We start from the raw sequence: 21,791 nt of genomic DNA, 5'->3' as shown, positions 1-21,791 counted from the left end.
ACCGCATCCCCTCCCCAGGGCCTGCCCCGGTGCAGCCACCTGGGATCTCCAGCCACCCTCCTCCTCTGCGCTATTTACATTGGAACAAACTGAATCATCACGTGAGCATCGGGGCTCCTGTTCTTTCGGAGTCTAGATAATTATCTGGGCCTTATTAAACCCTTAATTATCTAAGCAGCTAATCAGGCTCCCAAATATAAGGGCTTCCTTGTCCCAGGATGGGGAGGCAGGGGCCAGTCATCGGCAGGACGTCCCAGGCTCAGCAAGGTAAGGACAGGCTCTACCTGTGGAACTCTCCCCAGATAATGTCTAATTCAGCCCTGTCATTTTACAGATGAAAACACTGAGGCTCAGAGAGGGCAAGGGACTTGCCTGAGGTCACACAGCAACGGGGTGGCAGGGACAGGGCTTGGATCTATGTCCTGACCCCCGCCCAGTGCTCCTTACCTGACAGGAAGCCACTGGACATCGCAATCCTCAGATGCTGTAGGACTTGGGCAGGATCAAGGAGACAGCAGATCTGAGGCTCCTCCTTGGGCTCCATCTGAGGCTGACGGGAGACAAGGGAGGGTCTGCTTTGCAGGAGCTCAGAGCTGAGCTGAGGCAATGGCGGGGGGGGTGGTAGTGGTGGTAGGGGGCATCTAGGAGCATTTGCTAAGCGGAGAGAGAGAGGAAGGACTCCAGATGGAGGAAACTGTGAACAGAGGGTGGGGGTGGAGCAGCAGGAAACACTTATCTTGGGGTGGGATGGATTAGCTCTACACTCAGGTTCAAACTGTGGTGTTTTCTTTTTTAATTTTTTTTATTTTTATAGAAAGAGGCAGGGAAACATTTTATTGCCCGATTAAGGGCCTGTAAGAATGCAAGAATGAGGAGATGACCAGCAGGTATGCTTGACTAGCAAAGAGAGTCTTTTTTTTTTTAAAAGGAATTCCTTTATTTTAATTATTTATTTATTTATTTTTAACTGTGTTGGGTCTTCGTTTCTGTGCGAGGGCTTTCTCTAGTTGCGGCAAGCGGGGGCCACTCTTCATCACGGTGCGCGGGCCTCTCACTATCGCGGCCTCTCTTGTTGCGGAGCACAGGCTCCAGACGCGCAGGCTTCGGTAGTTGTGGCTCACGGGCCCAGTTGCTCTGCGGCATGTGGGATCTTCCCAGACCAGGGCTCGAACCCGTGTCCCCTGCATTGGCAGGCAGACTCTCAACCACTGCGCCACCAGGGAAGCCCCCGAACTGTGGTTTTTGAGACTGTGGGTGATTGGAGGTGGAGGGGAGGCTTCCTGGTGGAGGATGCAAGGGCTGAAATTAGGACTTGAGGGATAAGCAGGTCGTAGGTGGCTGGAGAGAGGGCATTGTAAGAGGGAGGGACAGCTTAGGCAAAAGCACAAGCACAGTCAGAAACAAAACCCTGGCATTGACCGTTTGTCCCAGAAACACCCACACGACCGTGTACCCCAAGCCACTTATTATTGTAAGAGGGCAAAAGATCCTGCTCCAAGTGGCCTTGACAGCTGACATCAGTTCTGGCCTGGGAATGGGGGAACTGGGGTGGCGCTCAGTCCTGGGGCTCCATCTCCCCACCTGGGAGACGGGGCGGGGCTGGAGGAGACCTTTACCCAGCCCCTTCCAGCTCTGCCGCTTGCACTGAACCCCACGGTCCCTCACAGGATGAACTTCAGAGATTTGGCACTGGGTGTGCTGTGCCTGGCATTCCCATGGCACACGTGTGTGTGTTCATAGGGGTAGAAGAAACACCACGACTGATTATTTTCAAGCCCAAATAGATATTTAAAAATTGAATGGGACGAGAGACAAATAGATCACGCTTTCACTTAGCAAATATTGATTGTAGGCTCGAAGGTCTCCTTGGTTTTTTATGTGCTGGCTGCTTCTCATCCTTTAGATCTCAGCCTAAATATTTCCTCTCTAGAGAGTCTTTCCCTAATCCTCCCTCTGCCCTCCATACACACTGTACCCCATTCCATTGCTTCTCTTTAAGATTCAGGAGGAACAGGACTATCTCTGCTGTGTGTACCTTGTAGCCTGGCGTGCCTGGCACATAGTAGGTACTCAGTCAATTCGAGTTGAGTCAATGAATGCATGCAGGCAGGCATAGGCTTGGACTAAAAAGGTGGGCCCCCAGTAGGCATCCGCTTCTGTTTGCGGATCGGTGGAGCCCTCAGTGGCCGAGCCTGCTGTCAGCAGGAGATCATCTGGAACTCTTCCTCTCTGGTGACACAGGCCACCCCCCTTGATTCTTTTCAGCCACAGCTCAGCCCTGAAATAAACACTTGGCCTCTGGTTGGGAGAATTTCAGGTCTTGGTAAGTAGTCAGTAGGAGGAAGGGGTGTCTGGGGGCCCAGGGGTGGGACGGGGCTTTCCTGGGAATGTTGAAGGATCTGGGGTGGGAGGTCGTTATTCGATTCTCTACTCACGGGCTGTGAGACCTTAGGTCTGGCCCAAACTGTGCCTCAGTTTCCTTATTGGTGAGGCGATGTCTCAAGGGGCCTTAAGGGGTTGTGACCTGAGATTTCTGGAAGTGAGGCTGAGCTGGAGAAGGTGGGGGATGCCACTGGCTGTTGTGTCATTGTTGGGGGAGCAGAGGGTTCCCCCATTCCCACACTGCAGTGGGAGTTCCCAAGTCAGGACCGGGTTGGAATCCCCTCTGTGGCCCCAGCACTGCCCTCTGAGCCACACCTGAACTCATGAAAAATTGCAACTAAACCTCTCACCAACCCCATCATGCAGGCTGATCAGAATGCATCACGCCCACAGATGAGGAAACTGAGCCTTAGAGAGGAAAGTGACTTGCTCGGGTGACTCCAGAGGCCTTGTATTTAATCTGGACACTCTTGGGCCCTTCTGGAGGAGGCAGTCATGAGGGTTGCTGAACTGCCTGGCGTCCAAAGGCTCCTGGACATCCGAGATCATCCAAGGGGCTCGGTCTGCTCTGGAGCGTGGGAGGTCCCCAGGGGAACCAGCGCCTGCTGGGCTGCACCCAATTCAGGCCCCGTGACACAGGTGGAGCCGGGCTGCGAATCCTGTGTCTGGTGCTCTGCGGCCCGCTGACCCCTGCACGAGGGGACCCTGGGGCTCTGCTGCGGTTGGGCATGGACGTCATGAATCGTGGTGAGCTGGTGCTGAGTGTGGGGCGGGGTGGGGGAGGGGTACGGGGGAGGTATGGGACTGAGGGTAGGGGGTCAGTAGTGACTGCTCGTGTTCGCATAGACCTGAGTATTTTGTGATCCTCAACATAAACTTAAAAGCAACGTGTTATTCTTCTTCCATTTTATGGAGGCCCAGAGAAAATAGGGTAACTTGCCCAAGGTACCCCCACAAGTTGGAGGCAGAGCTGGAAATCCTACTTCCCTGGATCCTCTCTTTGGCCCTTATGGCAGGGGTTGGTGTCCACAAGTGGGCTGACATGAGCCAAATCCCAGCTCTGCCAACAATTTACTGTGTGACCTTAGGCAAGTCACTTACCCTCTCTGTGTTGCCGTTTGCTCATCTGCAAATGTAAAGAAATGTAAAATAGGGTGAACCATCCTTTCTGGGCAGGATTAGATGAAATATGAGATTGAAAGGCCCTGGGGGCACTTTACTAAGAGGTATTTTCCACCCCTAGCTCTGTGACCCCCAGGGAAGTCGCATTCAGGTGCAAAGGGCAAATGACAGTTCATCAGCTCAGGATTTGTCTCCTCTCTGGGAACTAGCCTGTGACCATTATGGAGTGTTTCTGGCACAGTGTCATTTGGGCTTGGGGCCTTCAGGCCTGGGGAATCAGAATGTCTTGGCTTCAGGCCCAAATCTTCCCCTTAACAAGCTCCCAGTTGAATTCCCTTACCACCCAGGTTTGAGAGTGGCTGGGCCACAGGATAAAGTCGACGCTGTAGCTTGGGCTTCAAGTCCTCCATGATGTGCCTCCTGAAACTGCTCCAGTTTCCCTGTCCTGTCCCTCCCCCATCCAGCCACACTGTATTTCTCACTCCTCCCTCACCATGCCACCTCCTTCCCCCCTTCCCCACCTTTGCACTTGCTGGCCCCCTCTGCCCTGAGTGGCCTCCTTTACCTCTTTGCTTCCTGGTGAAAATTCCTATTCCTCCCTCTAGGACCAACTGGCATGTCACCTCCTCCTGGAAGCCTTCCCCAGCTCTTCCTTTCCTGGCCCAAACCCTTCATGTGGTTCTTCCAGCTGCCTGTGCTTATTATGGCTCTCATCACTCATTACTGTCATTGCTGGTGACTCTGTCTCCCCTGTGAGGCTGGAAGAGGGCAGGGGCTGGGCATGACTCATCACTGGGATGACCAAGAGACTGGTCCAGGTCAGGGAAGCAGTGAGGAGTCCAGCTGAGGGTCTCTCCCACCCTCCCCCTATCCAGAGGTCCAGAATGCCATGGATGAGACCCATATCTTGGAGAAGACGGCAGCTGAGGCAGGCAAAAAACTCCCAGGCGTGAAACCCATCAAAGGCATCACTGAGTGAGCAGGGGAGGGGCTTTGGGGGCAGGGGATGTCTGTTAGGGTAGAGGGTGGTAGGTAATGCTGTGCCTAGGATCTGAGTGGGAGAGGTGGTGCAGGGCATGGGGCCTCTTCCTGGCCTTGCTGCTGGCTTGCTGTGTGACCTTGGGCAGGTCTACTGCTCCTGACTGGGTCTCAGTCCCCTCAGTCATCCACTTGGGACAATTCTAGTCCTGTTGTGAGCAGAGCCAATGGGAGGAGGAAGTGAGTTTGGAAAGTCAAACTCCAACTCCCTGCATGCAGCAGGAACTCACTGAATATACATGAAATTGAATGAAAAATCCTCCAGTGGCAGAATGGAAACAATCATCTAATGACTGGGGCAAACTCGTTTCATTGCAAGTGTCAGATGGGATTGATTGGTAGGGGCTGCCTGGAATGATGTACTGGGGAGGGTTCTGAGGCATTTTCTGGACTTAGCAGGAAATAGGACTGTGATCAATTAGCAATGTCTGCCAAGAGCTCAGGATGGGCAGGTGAGGTAGATGTGCCACAACTTTGTTATACTGGATCTTGACCGGTGGTTTTCAACCAGGGGTGATTTTGTCTCCAGGGGACATTTGGCAATGTCTGGAGACATTTTTGGTTGTCACAACTTGTAGAGTGGGGAAGAGGGAGTGCATCTAGTACCTCTAGTGGGCAGAGGCCAGGGATGCTATGAAACATCCTGCAATGCACAGGACAGCCCATAGCACAGAATGATCCCGCCCAAAATGTCAATAGCATTTGACAGGGTTGAGAAACCCTGATCTAAGCAAACCTCTCCTTTTTGCCAATGGGGAAACTGAGGCCCACAGCAGGGAAGGGAGCAGCCCAAGGTCACAAATTAAGCCACTTCTCATCTCACACATGATGAGAGCTTTTTGTGTACAAATTGGTTCATGTCCAGCCTTTTGTCTGCGTTTCATGACAGCCCCAGAGGTAGGTTTATCCCTATGACATGGGGTGGGGGATTTACCCAAGGCCTCCCAGCAAAGCGGTGGAGGAGTGGGTTGAGGGCCTGGGTCTCACTTGTCCAGTTCTCATTGCTTGGATGTCTGCCCCTCCCAGTCTGAAGGTAAAGGATGTGCAGATACCAGTCATCACACTGAACTTCCTACCTGGGGTGGGCATCTTCCAGTGTGTGTCCACGGGCATGACCATCACTGGAAAGAGATGAGTATGGTGGGGAGGTAAGAAGGAAAGGACAACTTCTTTGTCTCGACCTTACATGCACATTTATTGAGTACCTACTGTGTACCATCTGGGTGCTGTGGTCTGAGATGATGCAAACTTGGTTCCTAGCTTTGATGGGAAATGGACCTGAGCACAGATGATCACAGACTGACCAGGGACTGGCCTGGGACAGAAGAAACATTAGCAGAGTGCAGGGGGTGGAGATTAGAAAACGCCTTTGGGAAATGATGACAGCTGGGCAGAGCAAGGTTTTGAAGGTTGTGTAGGAGTTCACCAAAGCAAAAGGGGAGAGGAAAGCCTAGTCATATGACCTTGGGTAGGTCCCATCCCTCTTCCTGTCCTGTGGCGTGGTCCCCCACCATTTCCCTCTCTCAGAGCTGCTGAGATTGTGAGCAAAGAGGTGACAGGGATAGTGGCCACAGTGGCAGTGATCCCCATGATACCTGCCTCCCCCCTCCTCCAGCTTCATGGGTGGGAACATGGATATCATCGTGGTCCTGAACATCACAGCCACCAACCGGCTTCTGCAGGATGAGGAGACGGGCCTCCCCCTGTTCAAGAGCGAGGGCTGTGAGGTCATCCTTGTCAGCGCGAAGACGAACCTGCCTAGCAAGTGAGGGCTCTGTGGCTGGGGCAGAAGGCTGGGTTCACCTTGCCAGCCCAGCCCAGCATCCCACTTCCTGAGCCACTGAACTGCCTTAGCCATGTCCCTGCATGTCCTGTGCCTAACTTTCTGCCATCTGTGCCCCTGTCCCTGTCCGCTGTGTCCAGCATGCTGCCCAAGGTGGTCAACAAGTTCCTGGACAGCACCTTACCCAAAGTTCTTCCTGGCCTGGTGAGTGCCCTGAGCAAGCCTCTGCCCCTCATCCACAGCAGTGCTTAGACCAGGGCTGGCAAGTGCATTTCATCTCGGGTGCTGACCCTGACTGACTGCTGGTGGCTGAGGATTCTGAGACTGTGGCTGGCTCGGTGGGAGAAAGTACGGTGATCAGCTAGTGATGTCTTCCGTGAGACGGGGAGGAGAAAATGGCAGCCTGCACAGCACAGCTTGCCAACCCCGCTGAGAGCACCAGCCCCTGGGGAATGAGTCCTCACTGATCTTGCAGGCTATGGTCAGGAGATCTGGATTCTAGCCCAGGCTCTGCCATTGACTTCCTGCGGGACTATGGCCTTGGTTTCTGTCCCTGTCCGGGTCCCTCCAGGGCTCTTCAGACTCCCCATGGAGTAACATTCAGCTGTGAGGAGTGAGACCCTTCACGCAGGGACCCCCTCAACTCAGTGCCTTCTCTTCTTCCAGATGTGTCCAGCCATTGATGCGGTCCTGGTGTATGTGAACAAGAAGTGGGCCAACCTGAATGGTGAGCAGCTAGCCATAACTTGCTCCTGCATGGTGATAGCAGGATGGCTGGACTTTGATGCCCCACTCCCCATTCAAGTGCCTGCTCCCAGCCCAGCCTTGGGACTAGAGGAGGTCTGAGGTCATGGAGTCCACCCAGCCCCCTCACCGGCCAGATGGGGCGCCTGAGACCCTGAGGGACTCTGGGGTTCTTGCCTCTCAGCCTTCCATCCAATGTTCTATCCGTCACCCCCCAGACTCCAAGGACAGCAGCCTTTGTGGGCTCATCCACAAACCTTGCACCACAAATAATAATCCCAATAGTAACCCCACTCTTTCCTTTGCCAAGGGGATCCCTGCATCTTAGGGTCCACAGGGCTCCCCAGGGTGGGGGAGAGGAAAGTCCAATGGCTGGGACTGAGGAAAACTGGTTCACGTGCCCAGCAGTGTGGCCTGGGACATCACCTCACTCCCCCAAGCCTCAGTCTGTGCATCTGTAAAATAGAGCCAGTAATCCTGACCCTGCAAATCTGTTGTGAGAACTGAGCTGGACAACCCTTGGTGAATGTTCAAGCTCTGTGCCTACAGAGTGATGTGAGTGGACGTGATTTTCTAGGCCAGAATTGCTTCCATTCTGCAGATAAAACTACTGAGGCCCAGAGATGCTAAGCAATTTGCCTTGTGTCACACAAAGGGCCAGGGGTCCTGGCGCCCAGGCCAGGCTCAGGTGGCAGCTGGCCAGTGCAGGCTTCTCTAGGCTGCCCCCAGGCTGGTGCCTCTCTGAGTGAACCTTCCTCTTTGCACAGCCCCTTGCCCGTGGGCCAGATGGGCACCGTCAGATATGTCCTGGCGTCCATACCGACCACCACAGCCAGCTACATTCAAATGGACTTCAGTGTAAGCTAGGGGGCACCAGCAGGTGGGGGTCTCACTGGCCTGAGGGCCGGGGGCTGCTTCCACCAGGGCAGGCGGCTGAGCTGGGACTGCAGAGGGTGGGAGGGCCCTCTCCCTCTTTCTGTCTCAACATGAACCCCGAGTCCTGAGCTGATTTCCGGAATGGCTGACCCCACACCCACGCCTTCTCCCAAGGCTGCCTGCTTCTCCCGATGAGTGGCTCGCCCAGTTGTACCCTGTCATTTTGCAGATGAGAGCACCTGGCCCAGGAGGGAGGCAGGATTTGGCTAGGGCCTCCCGTGAGTGGTGGCAGAGTTGGGTCATCACCCAGGACGCCAGAGCCCCGGTGACTAGGTGAATGCATCTTCCAGGAATGGGAAGAAAAATCCCAAGCAGTCATCTCCCTATGAAGTCTTCCTCCAGCGTGGTTCCTACAGGCCCCATGTTGTTTTCCGTTTACCTCTTTCTCCTGAGAATAAAACAGGGAACAGGTTCTGTATAAATGAGGGCTCTAACCCTCCTTAGAGAGTTAACTGAAGTTACTTACACAATCCTAGGAGGAACCGCCAGTGGTTTAGTGACTGACTCCCTTATCCTCTTGGGCCTCAGTCTACCTATCTGCACACTGGGAGAGTTGAGCAACTACAGCCTGCTCTGGCTCCACCATCTTATGACTTGCTGACTTGGGGCTGATTTGAGCACCATTTGTTTGGAGGTCTGAGACTTGCCCTCAGCCACAGTCCTTCATGGCCAAGGCTGAGTGTCTCTCCCCTGGCTGTCCCACAGCCTGTGGTGCAGCAGCAAAAGGGCAACACCATCCAGCTTGCTGATGCCGGGGAGGCCGAGTTCCCTGAGGACTATGCCGAAGGCTCCTCACAGCTGCTGCTCTCAGCCACCTTCCTCACAGCAGAGCTTGCTCTTCTGCAGAAGTCCTTTGATGTGAATGTCCAGGAAATGACGGTGAGCTGCCCAGTGGCCACACCGCCCACCTCTGCATCTGCCCCCTGTAATGACAGCCCCTGCCCAGAACACGCATTCTGAGAATTATCCTGGGGTGTGGGTAATGCTAGGACTGGGAGGGGCCAGGACTGATTTGAGTTTCCATCATCATTTCACCCCACCATCCACCATCTCTCTGTCCATGTAACCACCGTCTATTCATCCATCCATTCAATTGTCCATACAACCAGGTATTTATCCATCAACCTACAACTCTCATGCATTGGCCATCCAGCCACCTTCTTTATATCCAGTCTATCTCGCTACTATGTGTTCATGTCCTAGACTCTATCCTTCCAGCTAGCACCCACCCAACACTTCATACCATCCACACCTAGAACAGGGCTTGATATTACTGAATGATTAAATCTATGCATCTGTCATTTACCACCCAAAAACCCAGATACCCACCCATCTACCCATCCAACTCTCCATTATCCATCCTCCTACTCATCTGCTCATCTATCCATCCATCCAACCATCCATCCATCCATCCATTCATTCATTCCCCACTGATCCCTTTATTCATCCTCTCATCCATTTACCCACCATCCATCCATGTACCTTCACATCCATCCTCCCACCCATCAATCCATTCATCATCCATTCTCTCATCCATTTATCAGGCCATTCCACCATCTTTCCATCCACCCATCCTCCCATCCATTATTCTTTTCATCCCTCCACCCACCCATCCACCTGCCCATCTATCCATTATTCATTCTCCTACACAAACACTCATCCATCCCACCCATCCATTCACCCACTTATCTGTTTATCCATTTTCTGCATCCATCTAGCTATCCATGAATCCATTCACCCACCCCCTCTGATCCACTGCATCCACCCGTTCTCCCATCTATCTGTCTGCTTTTTCTTCAAACAAAATTTTCTCAACTTGTGATCTTGTACTCAAAACTGTGGGCATTGGAATGTATGAGCCACAGTCTGGGCTACCCAGGAGCTCGTTATCTACTTAATCAAAGAGTGATAACTGTTTTGATGAAGGAATCTCAGAGGGCATGCCTTATTGTGTCAGAGGAGAGGTTTGTTAGGATGGCTCAGGGAAGCCTTCAGTAATCCTAACCTTGACTTTTATTTGGTAGATTGGCGAGCTGCCCCCACAAACCACTGAGACACTGGCTGGCTTCATCCCTGAAGTGAGTGACCCAACTACCCATGATCACCACGCCTGCCCTGCCCTGTTCCCCAGGCAAAGGGACAAGGGGTTTTTCAATACCGTGTCTCCCTTGTCCAGTGTGGAATCATCCCAGCTTCTCCATAAAGTACTCTTTGGGCCCCGCACAGAAACAGCCCAGCTTTTGTGCATTGTACTTTCTATGTCCAATATAGAAATAGCCAGATTGTCTATTTTGTTTCTGTTATTTCCTGATAGACACATCCCAGCCTTTGCATATCGTGCTTCCAAGGTAGAAATCACCTATTTCATTATGGACTCCTGGTTTCAACTGAAGCCACCAGTCTGAGGTTTGGCCCTGAGGGGAGTTTCCTGGTTTCTATAGATGGCCAAGGCCTATCCCAAGCCGAAACCCCTGGTGACCCAGATCAGGATAAACAAGCCCCCCAAGGTCACTATGAAGACAGGCAAGAGCCTGCTGCACCTCCATGGCACCCTGGAGACGTTTGCTCCTCTGCTGCGGGGCAAGGCTCCTGTATCCCTCTTTCTCCTGGAAATTGTGAGTGGAATCTCTTTCCCAGTTTGGCCCAATCTCATGGATATTCGAGGCTGGAGGGTAGGCTTTTAGCTCATAGTCAAACAGTGGATTGAAGGGTTCTTAATTTATCTCAGTTGTGTGATCCTAACCTCCCGGGCACTGTCACCTGCTGTCTGATTTTTGGCTCTGCAATTGAAACTTTGAATGACTAGAAAGATCAACAAAAGAAGGGTCAAAAGTTTAGTCCTTCCGTTCTTTCTCCTCTCTCCCTCCCGCCCACCCCCCTCCTTCCCTTCTGCTTCTCTCCCTCCAGCCAACATTCATTAGCATCTATAAGGGCAGTGAAAGCTCACTCAGGGAACTATGGGAGTCTAGAGAGACCCCCAATCTAGTTTGAGGAAATCCAGAGGACTTCCTAGAGGAGGTGATGCCTGAGCTATGTTTTGAAAGTTGAGCAGGAGTTGGCCAGGGAAAGGATTGATGTTGGGGAAGTTGGTGATGGAGGGCACTCCAGATAGAGTCGCAGGATGCAACCGGGAGAAATAACATGTTGTGTTCAGGCACCTACAAACATGCCAGGATTTTTGATAGTGCTATCCTGGGCTAGGTACAGGGAAGATGAGGACCCTGGGTAGGGCGCATGGGGGGACTGCTGGGTTCAGTTCCTGAGGGTGGGACGGGCAGAGAGGAAGACTCCTGCTTTGTCTTGGCAGTGGTAGTGGTCCTGGGAAGGTGGTAGAGCCCCTGGTTTTACCAGCCCTGATGGGGGACCCACTGCCTTCTCTCTGCTTCCCCCCATATCAGCACTTCAACCTGAAAATCCAGTACTCAGTTGGTGAGGACCGGCTGCAGATGGCCACCTCTCTGGACAGGTAGGAGTCTGCTGCACTACCAACACCACTTGGTTTCCTGCTCTAGGACCTCCCTCTGATCCATCCAGCACAGCCCACACTGCCAGGCTGCTCAGGTCACTATCCCTGTTCTAGAACCCTCAATGGCTCCCAAGAGTCTGCACGATCTTTTGTCAAATCTTAGCCTGGCACTCTAGGCCCTTCTTAAATTCTCCCACCACTGCTCCCACTATTCCACTAGCCTCTTGGAGAGTGAATCTGATTGTAAGCCCATGTCCCCTTTGCATTAATAGGCTTTACCTATGCCATCCAAATGCCACCTGCCTGTCATCGCCCACCTCAAATACCACCTCCTCCAGGAAGCCTTTCTTTATACCAATAACAGTTAACATTTATAGTTGCAAGAGACAATTCCGACTTTAACTGGCTTAAGCCCAAAAGGGAATCTTTTTGACTCACATAATTAAAATCTCTAAGGGTAGATTTCCCCTTTCAGGCATGGCTGGACCTAGGTGCACAAAATTCTCACAATCTGTCCCCCTCCTCCCTTGGCCTTTGCTGTCCACTTTATCGGACAGTCTCAGGCAGCCTCTCTCCAGCTGGTGGCAAAGCAACCCCAACAAGAAGAGAGGCCTCTTGTTTAATAGTTCTAACAAAATCCCAAAGGCTGCTTCTCATTGGTCTATCATGGATCACATGACCAACTCTAAGCTAATCACTGTGACTCTAAAGATGGAATGCTCTGATTGGCCAGGCCTGGGTCATGTCCTCACCCTGGGAGCTCTGGGTTCTGCCCCACTTTAATGCCTTGGATTGAGAGTGGAAAATGGAGGGTCTGTTACTGGATAGAGAATAGATGTTGGGAAGATAGAACCACCAGATGACCATCACATGGCCTGTTCTGGTGCCAAGATGTATTAGTGGCCACCAGAGGCTGTGCAAGGGAGGGGGCCGTGTGAGGGGCCCCAATTCTGTGTCCTGCAAAAATCTGGGACTGGCTAGTTGAGCTACAAACCTCTGCATATCTGGCCTTGGGCAGGAGCAATAGACAGGGCTGGGTTGCCAGAGGGAGGAGTCAGGACCAATGAGAGGAGGCAGTGGTTTGAGCTGGGGGAAACAAAATGGGCTGTAATGAAAGGTGTAAGTGCCCCATCATAGGTAGCATGTAAACAGACTTAGGAGCACCTGGGATAAGGCTGTAGAGGGGACTTCTGCAACAGGGAGGGGTTGGGGGCCAGGGGAATGGCTCTGACTGCCCTTCCGCCTCCTTGTTTCCCTCTCTTCTGCAGATTACTGAGCCTGTCCCGGGGTCCTCATTGATTGGCGCCTTCAACGTTAAGTGTCCCAAGTACTTCTGCCTGGTCTGGCTTAAAAGCAAGAAACTGGGCCTGTTTTTCCTTGGGACTGCGAGTAAGGGCTCTGAAATGGAGGTAGAGTGAATAGAGTAGGTCATCGTGGGCCTTGGGGCTCCTGACTGACTGTGTGACCTTGGGAAAATCGTTTAGCCTCTCTGAGTCTCTGTTCTCTCTTCTGGATAGAATCTGGACATCTCCCTAGATTGATTTTAAAAGCATTGTCATGCATAGCAGCAACCTGAACTGGCTTGGTTGGCCCAGCTGCTATTTTTATTAGTCTCTGTAGCCTCAGGGCCCAACACAGAACCTGGCAGAGTAGCGCTAATAAGAACCATAATCACAACAAGAGTGGCAACACTACTTGCTGAGCACTTACTCTGTGCGTTTTCCAAACCCACCGAATCCTCCCGGAAACTGTGAGTAGGTGCTATTATATTTCTCTTTCACAGATGGGGTAACTGAGGAACAGAAAGGCAGTGAATGAATCACTCATCAAAGCTACTGAGTTTTCTGTAGGATCAGGGGTAGGTCCACAGGCCACCCGGTGTCTCCTGAATTCCTCCATGCCTTCACTGTGACCTAAGGCCCACGTATCACCTGAACAGGGGCTAAGCAGAGGTGAAGGGCATCAGCCTACAGTCTAACAGTCAGACGCAGTTCTGATGCAGTTTGATGTCTCTAATATTCATTCCTGTGGTCCCCGAACCCAGCTGGAGTGAGGGCTGGAAAGATCTGTTGAATTTAATTGAATGATGGCATGAAGGTGTTTTCTCTCTTTCTCTCTCTCCCCCAGGAGAAGGCACTGACTGGCTTCATCACTGATTTTCTCCAAGAAGCCTACATCCCAGCCATCAATGGTGAGGGCTCCAACAGGCTTTGATTTTGCTGGTGCCAAGAAGCACTCTGAGCAGGAAGGGACGCCACCTGGGTGGTCTCAAAGCCCCTCCATTGGCCCCAGATGAGGGAACCTAAAAGGGAGTGGATAGTCATTGCCGAATCTTTCAGGCTGATGTCGTCTTAATGTCACTTACCTGGGGACAAAGGCCCCTCCCACAACTTGGACTCTGACCCTTGACCGCACACCATGAATCAGATCTTGACCCAGACCTGGGATGCAAGTACGTGGTGATCCAGCTGATGTTCTCTAGGCCTGCGCAGCTGGCAGACATCCTGAATCAATCACTGCACTATTTCCCACTACTCTGCTCCAGGCAGTCACTCAATCAGCTGCAGAGCAGGCAGGCTGAAGTGACTCTTCCTGTGTTTCTCAGATGTGCTCCAAGCTGGGCTCCCACTTCCAGACTTCCTGGACACGAATTACAACCTGGCAGAGCTGGACATAGCAGAGGTGAGGAAAGGAGCTGGGGAAGGCCATGTCCGCCAATACTTTTGGCCAATGAGCAAAAGCCTGCCTCTCTCAATCTGGAGGGAGTTGGGCTGAGGAGGGCAGCGGCATCAGTACAATCCTGCCAATCCCTTGGGCAAGACCCTTCCCCTCAGAACCTGGGCCCTCCTTGGCCAGGGATCCCCAGGAGGAAAAGTAAATTCTACTACTCTCCTTCTCTGCCACCTCGGGCAAATTGCTTCCTCTTTCTCTATGCTTCAATTTTTCTGTTGCCTAAAACGGGGATAATAATATGGTATCCACCTCGGAGAGCTGTTGTGATGATTCATTGAGATAATTCACCTAAAGGCATACAGTACATATTAGCTTTGCATTGCACACCAAGCATTGCACTCGGAGCATTGAATGGACATTTTTCTCATTTGATTGCTCCACTCTGGGAGGTAGGGGTGGCTTCTCCCCACTTGACTGTTGAGAAAGTCGAGGCTCAGAGAGGTGAAGGGTCACAAGGCCAGTCAAGTTCATCCTTTGTTCTTAAACACCACACAGATTTCATTTCCTGACCACACCCCAGTCCATCCCATCCTGTGTCTGGGTGGCCCCGTCATTGTTCCCTGCACTACCACCTGGCCCTCTGTCTCCTGCCAGAATGCCCTGCTGCTGGACTTGAAGCTGGACTGACTGCGGCAGGATTTGCCTGCCAGCTGCCCACACACCACCAACCGGCTGCACCCAGTGGAGGAGCCCAGCTGGAGCTCGGTGGGTCTGGCCCCCTATCACCAGGGCTGCTTCCCTTGGTGAGGAGTGAGCAGGGCGGGACTGGGCTGGGGGCTTGGCAATAAACAGGAGAAAGGCCCTTACGAACATCTGACGTTTTGATCTCTTTATTTGTAGCAAATCGACGTGTGTTTTTTCTTCCCCTTCAGTGGGTTTTGGGATCTAGGAGCAGGTTGGGGTCTGAAGGGCAGGCTTGAGCATATATTGAGTACCTGCTGAATGCCATGCTCAGGGCTTTACTTGCACCATCTCATTTAATCCATGCAACAACCCTATGAGGGGAGGGTGACCATTGCCATCCCCACTTTACAGAGAGGGAGTTGAGACCCAGGGATGTCCACTCCCTTGCCCATGGTTACACAGTTTAACAAGCTCTTCTCACCTCACCTTAGCTGCTTGCCCCCAAACCTTGGTAACTTGAGCACGGCCCTATTCACAAGGAGCCTGTAGAAGGCCTGGTGCGCTCCCTGGAGTTCTCCCTGCATCACCTCCTTTAATCCTCCCAAGAGTTGAGGGAGATAAGCACTGTCCCCATCTCACAGATGAGGAGGCTGAGGCTCAGAGAGGTGGAACCCAGCAATTCAGGGGACAGAGCTGGGATTGGAATTCAAGCTCTGGAGCCAGTCTGTCTGGGTTCAACTCCTGACCCTGCATCCTTGTTGCTGTGTGCCCTGGGTAAGACACTTACCTCTCTGAACCTCAGTTTCCTCACCTGTAAAATGGGAATGATGACAGTACCAGCCCTGCTCAGCAGGGTTGTCATGAAGGTTAAATGAATCGAATCATGAAAACTGCTTAGCATGGCACCTGGCACAAAGTCAGTGCTCATAAGTGAGCACCGGTGAGTCTGTAAGGCTGAGAGAGATGTGGACAGGTGTGTCTGTGTTGGAGCGTGTGTAACCACTCCAACAGAGACACACCTGTGTGCTGGAGTGTGCATTTTGGAGCACATGTGCATTTTGGAGCACGTGTCAGTGTATAAATGGCCTCTGGATCACGGCGGCCCAGGGCATCCGTGCAGACACCAGTGTCCAGTTGTGGAGGTTTGTGTGTGAAGAGACCGCTGGTGTCCGTCTACGTCTGCGTGCGTCTGCATGTTCCCACATCACTCACATGTCGTCTGCCCCGAGGGTGTTTCCCCGTCTCACAGACAACACTCATGTGAGGATTGGCTCCTGCTGTTTGTCATATCTGCCCCATCACCTCTCCTGGGATTCACACTGATACTATTCTTCAAATTGACTCTTTTTAAAGTAAATGTATGTTTACATATAACTAAGTTAAAAATACAATTTAAAATAAATGTTTTCCAAGTGGACCCTGAAAATCAGTATCATTTGCTAGAATGTAAAAAAAAAAATCCATAAATTTGAAATAAAATTACATTGGAGCCCCCTATGATCAGCTGGTGCTCCAGCCCTGGAAATTATTGAGATGGTGGCCCCACGTGTCCACGTGTCTTTGTGTTGCTGTGGTGTGCGTCTGTCAGAAGGTCTCTGTCTCCATGGGGGTGGGTCTGTGTACCAGCCTGGCCCAGACCCATGTCTCAGAGGAAGGAGGGCCCCTCCCTCGCCTTGGCCCGGATGCCAGGGCCGTCCCTTTTTCCCTCAGAGTCAGCCCCAATCTCATCACCAATCATCTCCCAGCTCTGGGACAATGGTGGCCTTGAGACTGGCCTGGCAGATACGGATGCCTGGGTAATCCATGGGTGGCTGATGCCTGACCCTAGACATGCCAGAGATGTCCCCTCCACTCCTCTAATCCCGTCCTTGGATGTTCACATAGCACACTCATGGCCACCTAAAGCCACACCACCATCTTTCCCAGGCCAGTATACAGATGGAGAAACCAAGGCACAAAGCTTGAGTCAGGAGGATGGGGTTCTTGCCTTGGCCTTGGACAAACCATAGCTCCTCTCTGGACCTTAGTTTTCCCATCTGGGAAATAGGTTGAGTGCTCTGACCTCTAATCTGATTGCGACATTCTTTGAGTGATCAGTTACCCCAGATTTACCCTGGGCAGAAAATGAGGGCTGGGCTGGCAAGGGGAGCCCTGGGCTATGACCCCACCTTCTGGAGAGGCAATGATGGGGGTTCTCTGCCTGTGGGCATTGCTCATCTTCCAAGACTCCCAACCCTGGATGAGTAAGTGGAGGCTCAGAGAGAAGAATCTAGAGCCCAAGGGCACACTTGCATGTGGGGCTGGGACTTGAACCCTGCCTGCCTGAGTCCAAGTCTCCTCCTTGCTTCTTCACACCACATTCAGCAGCGAGATGCATCATCTTTCTTTAAAGAAACGGAGGTCCAGAGAGGGTGTGTGATCAGCTCAAGGTCACAGAGCAAGGAGGGAGCAGAGCCACATCTTTGATCCTGAGCCCACGGCTATCGACCCCCAGAGCCTGCCAGGCAGCCCCCCCAGAGAAGCTGAAGACCATACACCATCCCCCACATTTGTGTCTACACCAGTCACCACCCATCCTGCCTTCTCCCTTCCCAGCCCACTCTCAGCTCCAGTACCTACGGGAAGGCCCCCCAGGGATCTTGCCATCGTCTGAATTTCTCAGGCATCTTTGGCAGCCCTTCCTTAATGCCCTAAGGTCCATCTCCTGGATACCTGTCCTCACAGGTGAGGGTGGGCATCTTTAACATCGGCCCATTTTGCAGCTGGGGAAACTGAGGCTTGGAGATAGTGATGATCAGAGTCAGGATTTGGACCCAGGAATTCTGGCTCCAGGGACTTCACTCTAGGAGCTAATGCCCAGGGGTACATCTCCTCATCAAGTCCCTCCCCTGCTCTAATCCCTTCTGTGGCTCCACATCACTCAGGGTTCTCAAAAGGGCTGCACATCAGATTGCCCCTGGAGGCTGGTTAAACACGCCAGTTCCTGGGTCCTCCACCCTGGGCCTATTGAGTCAGGGTTGCAGGGTGGGGCCTGGAGAAATGTATTTTCATTCATCCTTCCCATTGGCAGGCCCAATCCCTGACTCGGCCTTGGTGCATGAGGTGGCTTGTAGGTGCCTAGGGAGCTGGCGAGTAGGGGTCTCCTCTGGAGTGGGGTCTGGAAGGAATTGGTGAAGATAAGGCAGGCCAGAAACTAAGTAGCACTTTTCTCCTTTCTAGGGGTCTGGGCTGGGCAGGGCAGTTGTTAAGATGATGAGTGTCATTAACACAACATTGTAAATCAAATATATTACAATAAAAAAAAGGTGCTGGGGGGAGATGAACAGTGTCAGAGTCAGATGGGCTGGCTGGACTCTCCTCTGACCTTGGGCCAATGGCTTCCCCTTGGAGAGAGAGCCTTGGCTCCTTGAGGGTAAGACAGGGAGTTATGACAGAGCTGACCTTCCTGGTCACCGTGATGACTGTACGGATTCGTACACATCAGTGCCTTGCAAACAATAAGTGCTCAAAAAATGGCAGGTGATCGCTTTCCCTCCTCCCCCCCTCTAACAAATGTCTTAAAAATATTGGTGGTACCCAGTGCTGGCGAGGATGCGGAGCAGCTGCGACTCTCAGACCGCTGGTGGGTGTGCCAGTGCAGAGGCACTGGGAGAGCCCCGGCGGCTCCTAGGAAAACTCTCCATGCGATGCGCTGCTGGGACCCAGCAATCCCAGTTTCCTGGCTGGCCACCCAAGAGAAGTGGACAATAAACACATGTCCACAAAAACACTCAACACGAATGTTCAGAGCAGCTTTATTCTAATAGCCAACAACTGGAAGGCCTGGGTGCCTCTAGACAAGAGAATGGATGAGCAAACTGGATGTGTTCACACAGTGGAGTAGCACAGAGCAAAGAAGAACGAATCATTGCCTTGCACAACGTGAATGAATTGCATGGACATGGGGTGTGAAGGGGCCATGCACAAAAGAGTGCACATGTGCAATTCCATTTACAGGACCCTCAAGAGCAGACCGAGCTCATCCATTGTGTTAGAGGTGAGGACTGAGGGACAGAAGGGGGCTTCTGGAGTAAAAGAATTTTGTAAAAATTCATCAAGCTGTACACTTAGGATCTGGGCTTTATATTTCAATAAAAGGTTTATTTTTTTAAAAAGCGGTGTGGTTGAGTAACCCGGCTCAGTGTCTAAAGTCATAGGCTAAACACTGTATGGTTAGGGGTTCAGAGGTTATGAGGTGAATCAGGCAAATACCATCCCTCCTCTCATCTCACCAGGCAGGGCCTCAGGGCCCCATGCAGGAGGCAGATCCACGAGTACCCAGAAACATGGTTACAGCCTTGCATGTCACAGATTCTGACAGAGGGGATCCCAGGAGGCTGTGGGATCACAGCCAGCTTGGGAGTCAGGAAGGTTTCCTGGAGGAGGAGCTGCCTCGCTAGGACCTGCTGAAGAATTGTAAACAAAAGCCAAAGTCTCTAAGTCCGTATGGTAACCTGCAGGGTCCCATCACCTCTTCGGCCCCATGGTCCCCACACCCCTTGAACCGCACAGGCCTCCTGGTGTTCCTGGAACACATCACCTCAGGGTCTTTGAACTTGCCCTTCCCTCCATCTGGCAGGCTCTTCTTCAGGTAACCACCTGGCCCACTCCTTCTCCTCCTGCAGGTCAAGAGTCACACCTGCTCCAATGTAAGGCCTCCCCCCGACCACCATACTGAAAACTACACCCCCTCCCCTGCTTTATTTTTGTCATCAGCCCCTGACTTACTGCATCACATGCTTACCTGTTCCCTCCAGAGCTGCCCTGGCCAACATGATGGCCAACAGTCATACAAAGAGACTGAGCACTTGAAATGCACGAGTCCAAGTTTGGTGTCCAGATTTAGTATGAGAAAAAGAGTGTAGGGTACCTATTAAGAATTTTATATTGATTGAATGTTTGGATATATTGAGTTAAATAAACTATACTTTTTTTTTTAGATTTTTTTTCCATTTTAAAAATAAATTTGTTTATTTATTTATTTATTTATTTATCTTTGGCTGCATTGGGTCTTCATTGCTGCACACGGGTTTTCTCTAGTTGCGGTGAGCAGGGGCTACTGTTTGTTGTGGTGCGCGGGCTTCTCATTGCGGTGGCTTCTCTTGCTGCGGAGCACGGGCTCTAGGTGCACGGGCTTCAGTAGTTGCGGCACGCGGGCTCAGTAGTTGTGGCTCACGGGCTCTAGAGGGCAGACTCAGTAGTTGTGGCACTCAGGCTTAGTTGCTCTGCAGCATGTGGGATCTTCCCGGATCAAGGCTCGAACCCATGTCCCCTGCATTGGCAGGCGGATTCTTAACCACTGCGCCACCAGGGAAGTCCTTTTTCCATTTTTGTATTTGAAAATGTTCAAATCCACAGAGGAGTTGAAAATATAGCAACAGTAAACAGCCATATACTCTTCACGTACAATTTAAACTATACTACTAAAATTAATTCATTTCACAGGGAGAACAGCTCGGTGTTTTGTGACCACCTAGAGGGGTGGGATAGGGAGGGTGGAAGGGAGACGCAGGAGGGAGGAGATATGGGGATATATGTATATGTATAGCTGATTCACTTTGTTATAAAGCAGAAACTAACACACCATTGTAAAGCAATTATACTCCAATAAAGATGTTAAAAAAAATTAATTCATTTGTTTCCTTTTCACCTTTTTAAAAAATGTGGCTACTAGAAAACTTTTTAATTGCATTATATTTCTACTGGTCATCTCCTTCAGGGCAGGTGGTTTGTTTCTTTTGTTTACAGGTGTATCCCCAGCACCTAGCAAACAGTAGGTGCTCCACAAACGCCTGCTGAAGAACGAATGAATGAATGGATGGATGAATGAATGAATTTCTCTCTACCGTCATCTGCACCAGACTCAGGAAGGGAAAAAAACAGCCTGCTTTGGAACTCCGGGGGGGACACTGGGTCTTGCGAGGTGGGGGTGGAGTTGGTGCCCCTCCCCCATGCTGGCCCAGAGTTCCTCTCTCCAGGTCCCATGGCCATCTCCATGCCAGGCCTGGGATGGGGGGAGTGGCAGAGGGACAGAAGACCCAGCAGCTTTAAGCTCCTTCCTTCTTTCCCTGGGCCTCAGTTGGGGTAGGTGGGGAAGCAGGGTGGATTCTGTGCCATCGGGGTGTGACCCTCAGAGAACCCTGGAGGGAGACCCCATAGATGGGCTGAATGCCCTACCCCACCCCAAGTTCTGGGGGGAGGTGGCTGCCTTTGCAGTCCCCATGCTTTCATTCCGGCCCCTGGGCACTGACCCCAGCCAGTCTCCCCTTTTACTCTCCCCCTAGAAGGAAGGCTTAGCCCAGGCCCACAGGGAAAGCCGCAATTTGCTTCTGACAGGACACACTAACGGGTTTCTGGCGGCTGTGCCCCCTTTATGTCCGCAGAGCCATTGTGGGCATATAAGAGCTGCCCCCAGGCCTGAGAGGGTGGAGGAGCCAACAGGAGGCCGGGAACGCCCACCCACTCCTCATGGAGCTGCAGGAGCGGGTAAGGCAGCCTGCAGGAGCCCTGGCTTTATCCAGATCCTCAATCGTTCATCCTGCGACCATCCTGCTGTCCCATCTGAATAATGGGCACTGAAAGAATTCTCCCTAGGAGAACACTGGGGGTACCTGGAGGGTGATGGGAGAAAAAGCCCATTTTGCAGATGCGAAAACTGAGGCTCAGAGAGGGGCAAAAGCAGGGATGTGTGGACTGAGGACAGAATTGTCCTAGGCTGAAGGGGGTGGGTCCATTTTTCTCTAAGCCATGGATTCTGACTGGTTTCTCATTGTGGTAATATTTCCTTCTATAAGGGATTCAAGGTTACAGGGAACCCCTCTGGGACCAGTCCTGCTGAGATGGCTGCTAGTCCATACAGAGCCCATATGTACCTCTCTGCAAATGAGGAAAAGGTGTCCTCTTGGGCAGACACAGCCTGCACCA

General features: G+C 52.0%; 1 protein-coding gene across 1 annotated transcript; it reads left to right on the top strand.

The window, feature by feature from the left end:
• Positions 1–218: 218 nt before the first annotated feature.
• BPIFB6 (BPI fold containing family B member 6) lies at positions 219–14,831 on the top strand. Its single transcript, XM_061209821.1, is given in 17 exon segments — positions 219–267; positions 3,022–3,129; positions 4,380–4,479; positions 5,569–5,682; positions 6,158–6,307; positions 6,466–6,529; positions 6,992–7,056; positions 7,837–7,927; positions 8,711–8,884; positions 10,030–10,083; positions 10,447–10,620; positions 11,404–11,471; positions 12,740–12,756; positions 12,759–12,784; positions 13,599–13,662; positions 14,077–14,153; positions 14,799–14,831. Coding segments are annotated over 17 exon segments (1,428 nt in total).
• Positions 14,832–21,791: the final 6,960 nt, after the last annotated feature.

The sequence above is a fragment of the Eubalaena glacialis genome, chromosome 13 (genome assembly GCF_028564815.1).
Source record: "Eubalaena glacialis isolate mEubGla1 chromosome 13, mEubGla1.1.hap2.+ XY, whole genome shotgun sequence".
In the NCBI taxonomy this organism is placed as follows: domain Eukaryota; kingdom Metazoa; phylum Chordata; class Mammalia; order Artiodactyla; family Balaenidae; genus Eubalaena; species Eubalaena glacialis.
The sequence above is the reverse complement of the archived record's forward strand: the minus strand, read 5'-3'. Positions and strand labels throughout refer to the sequence as shown.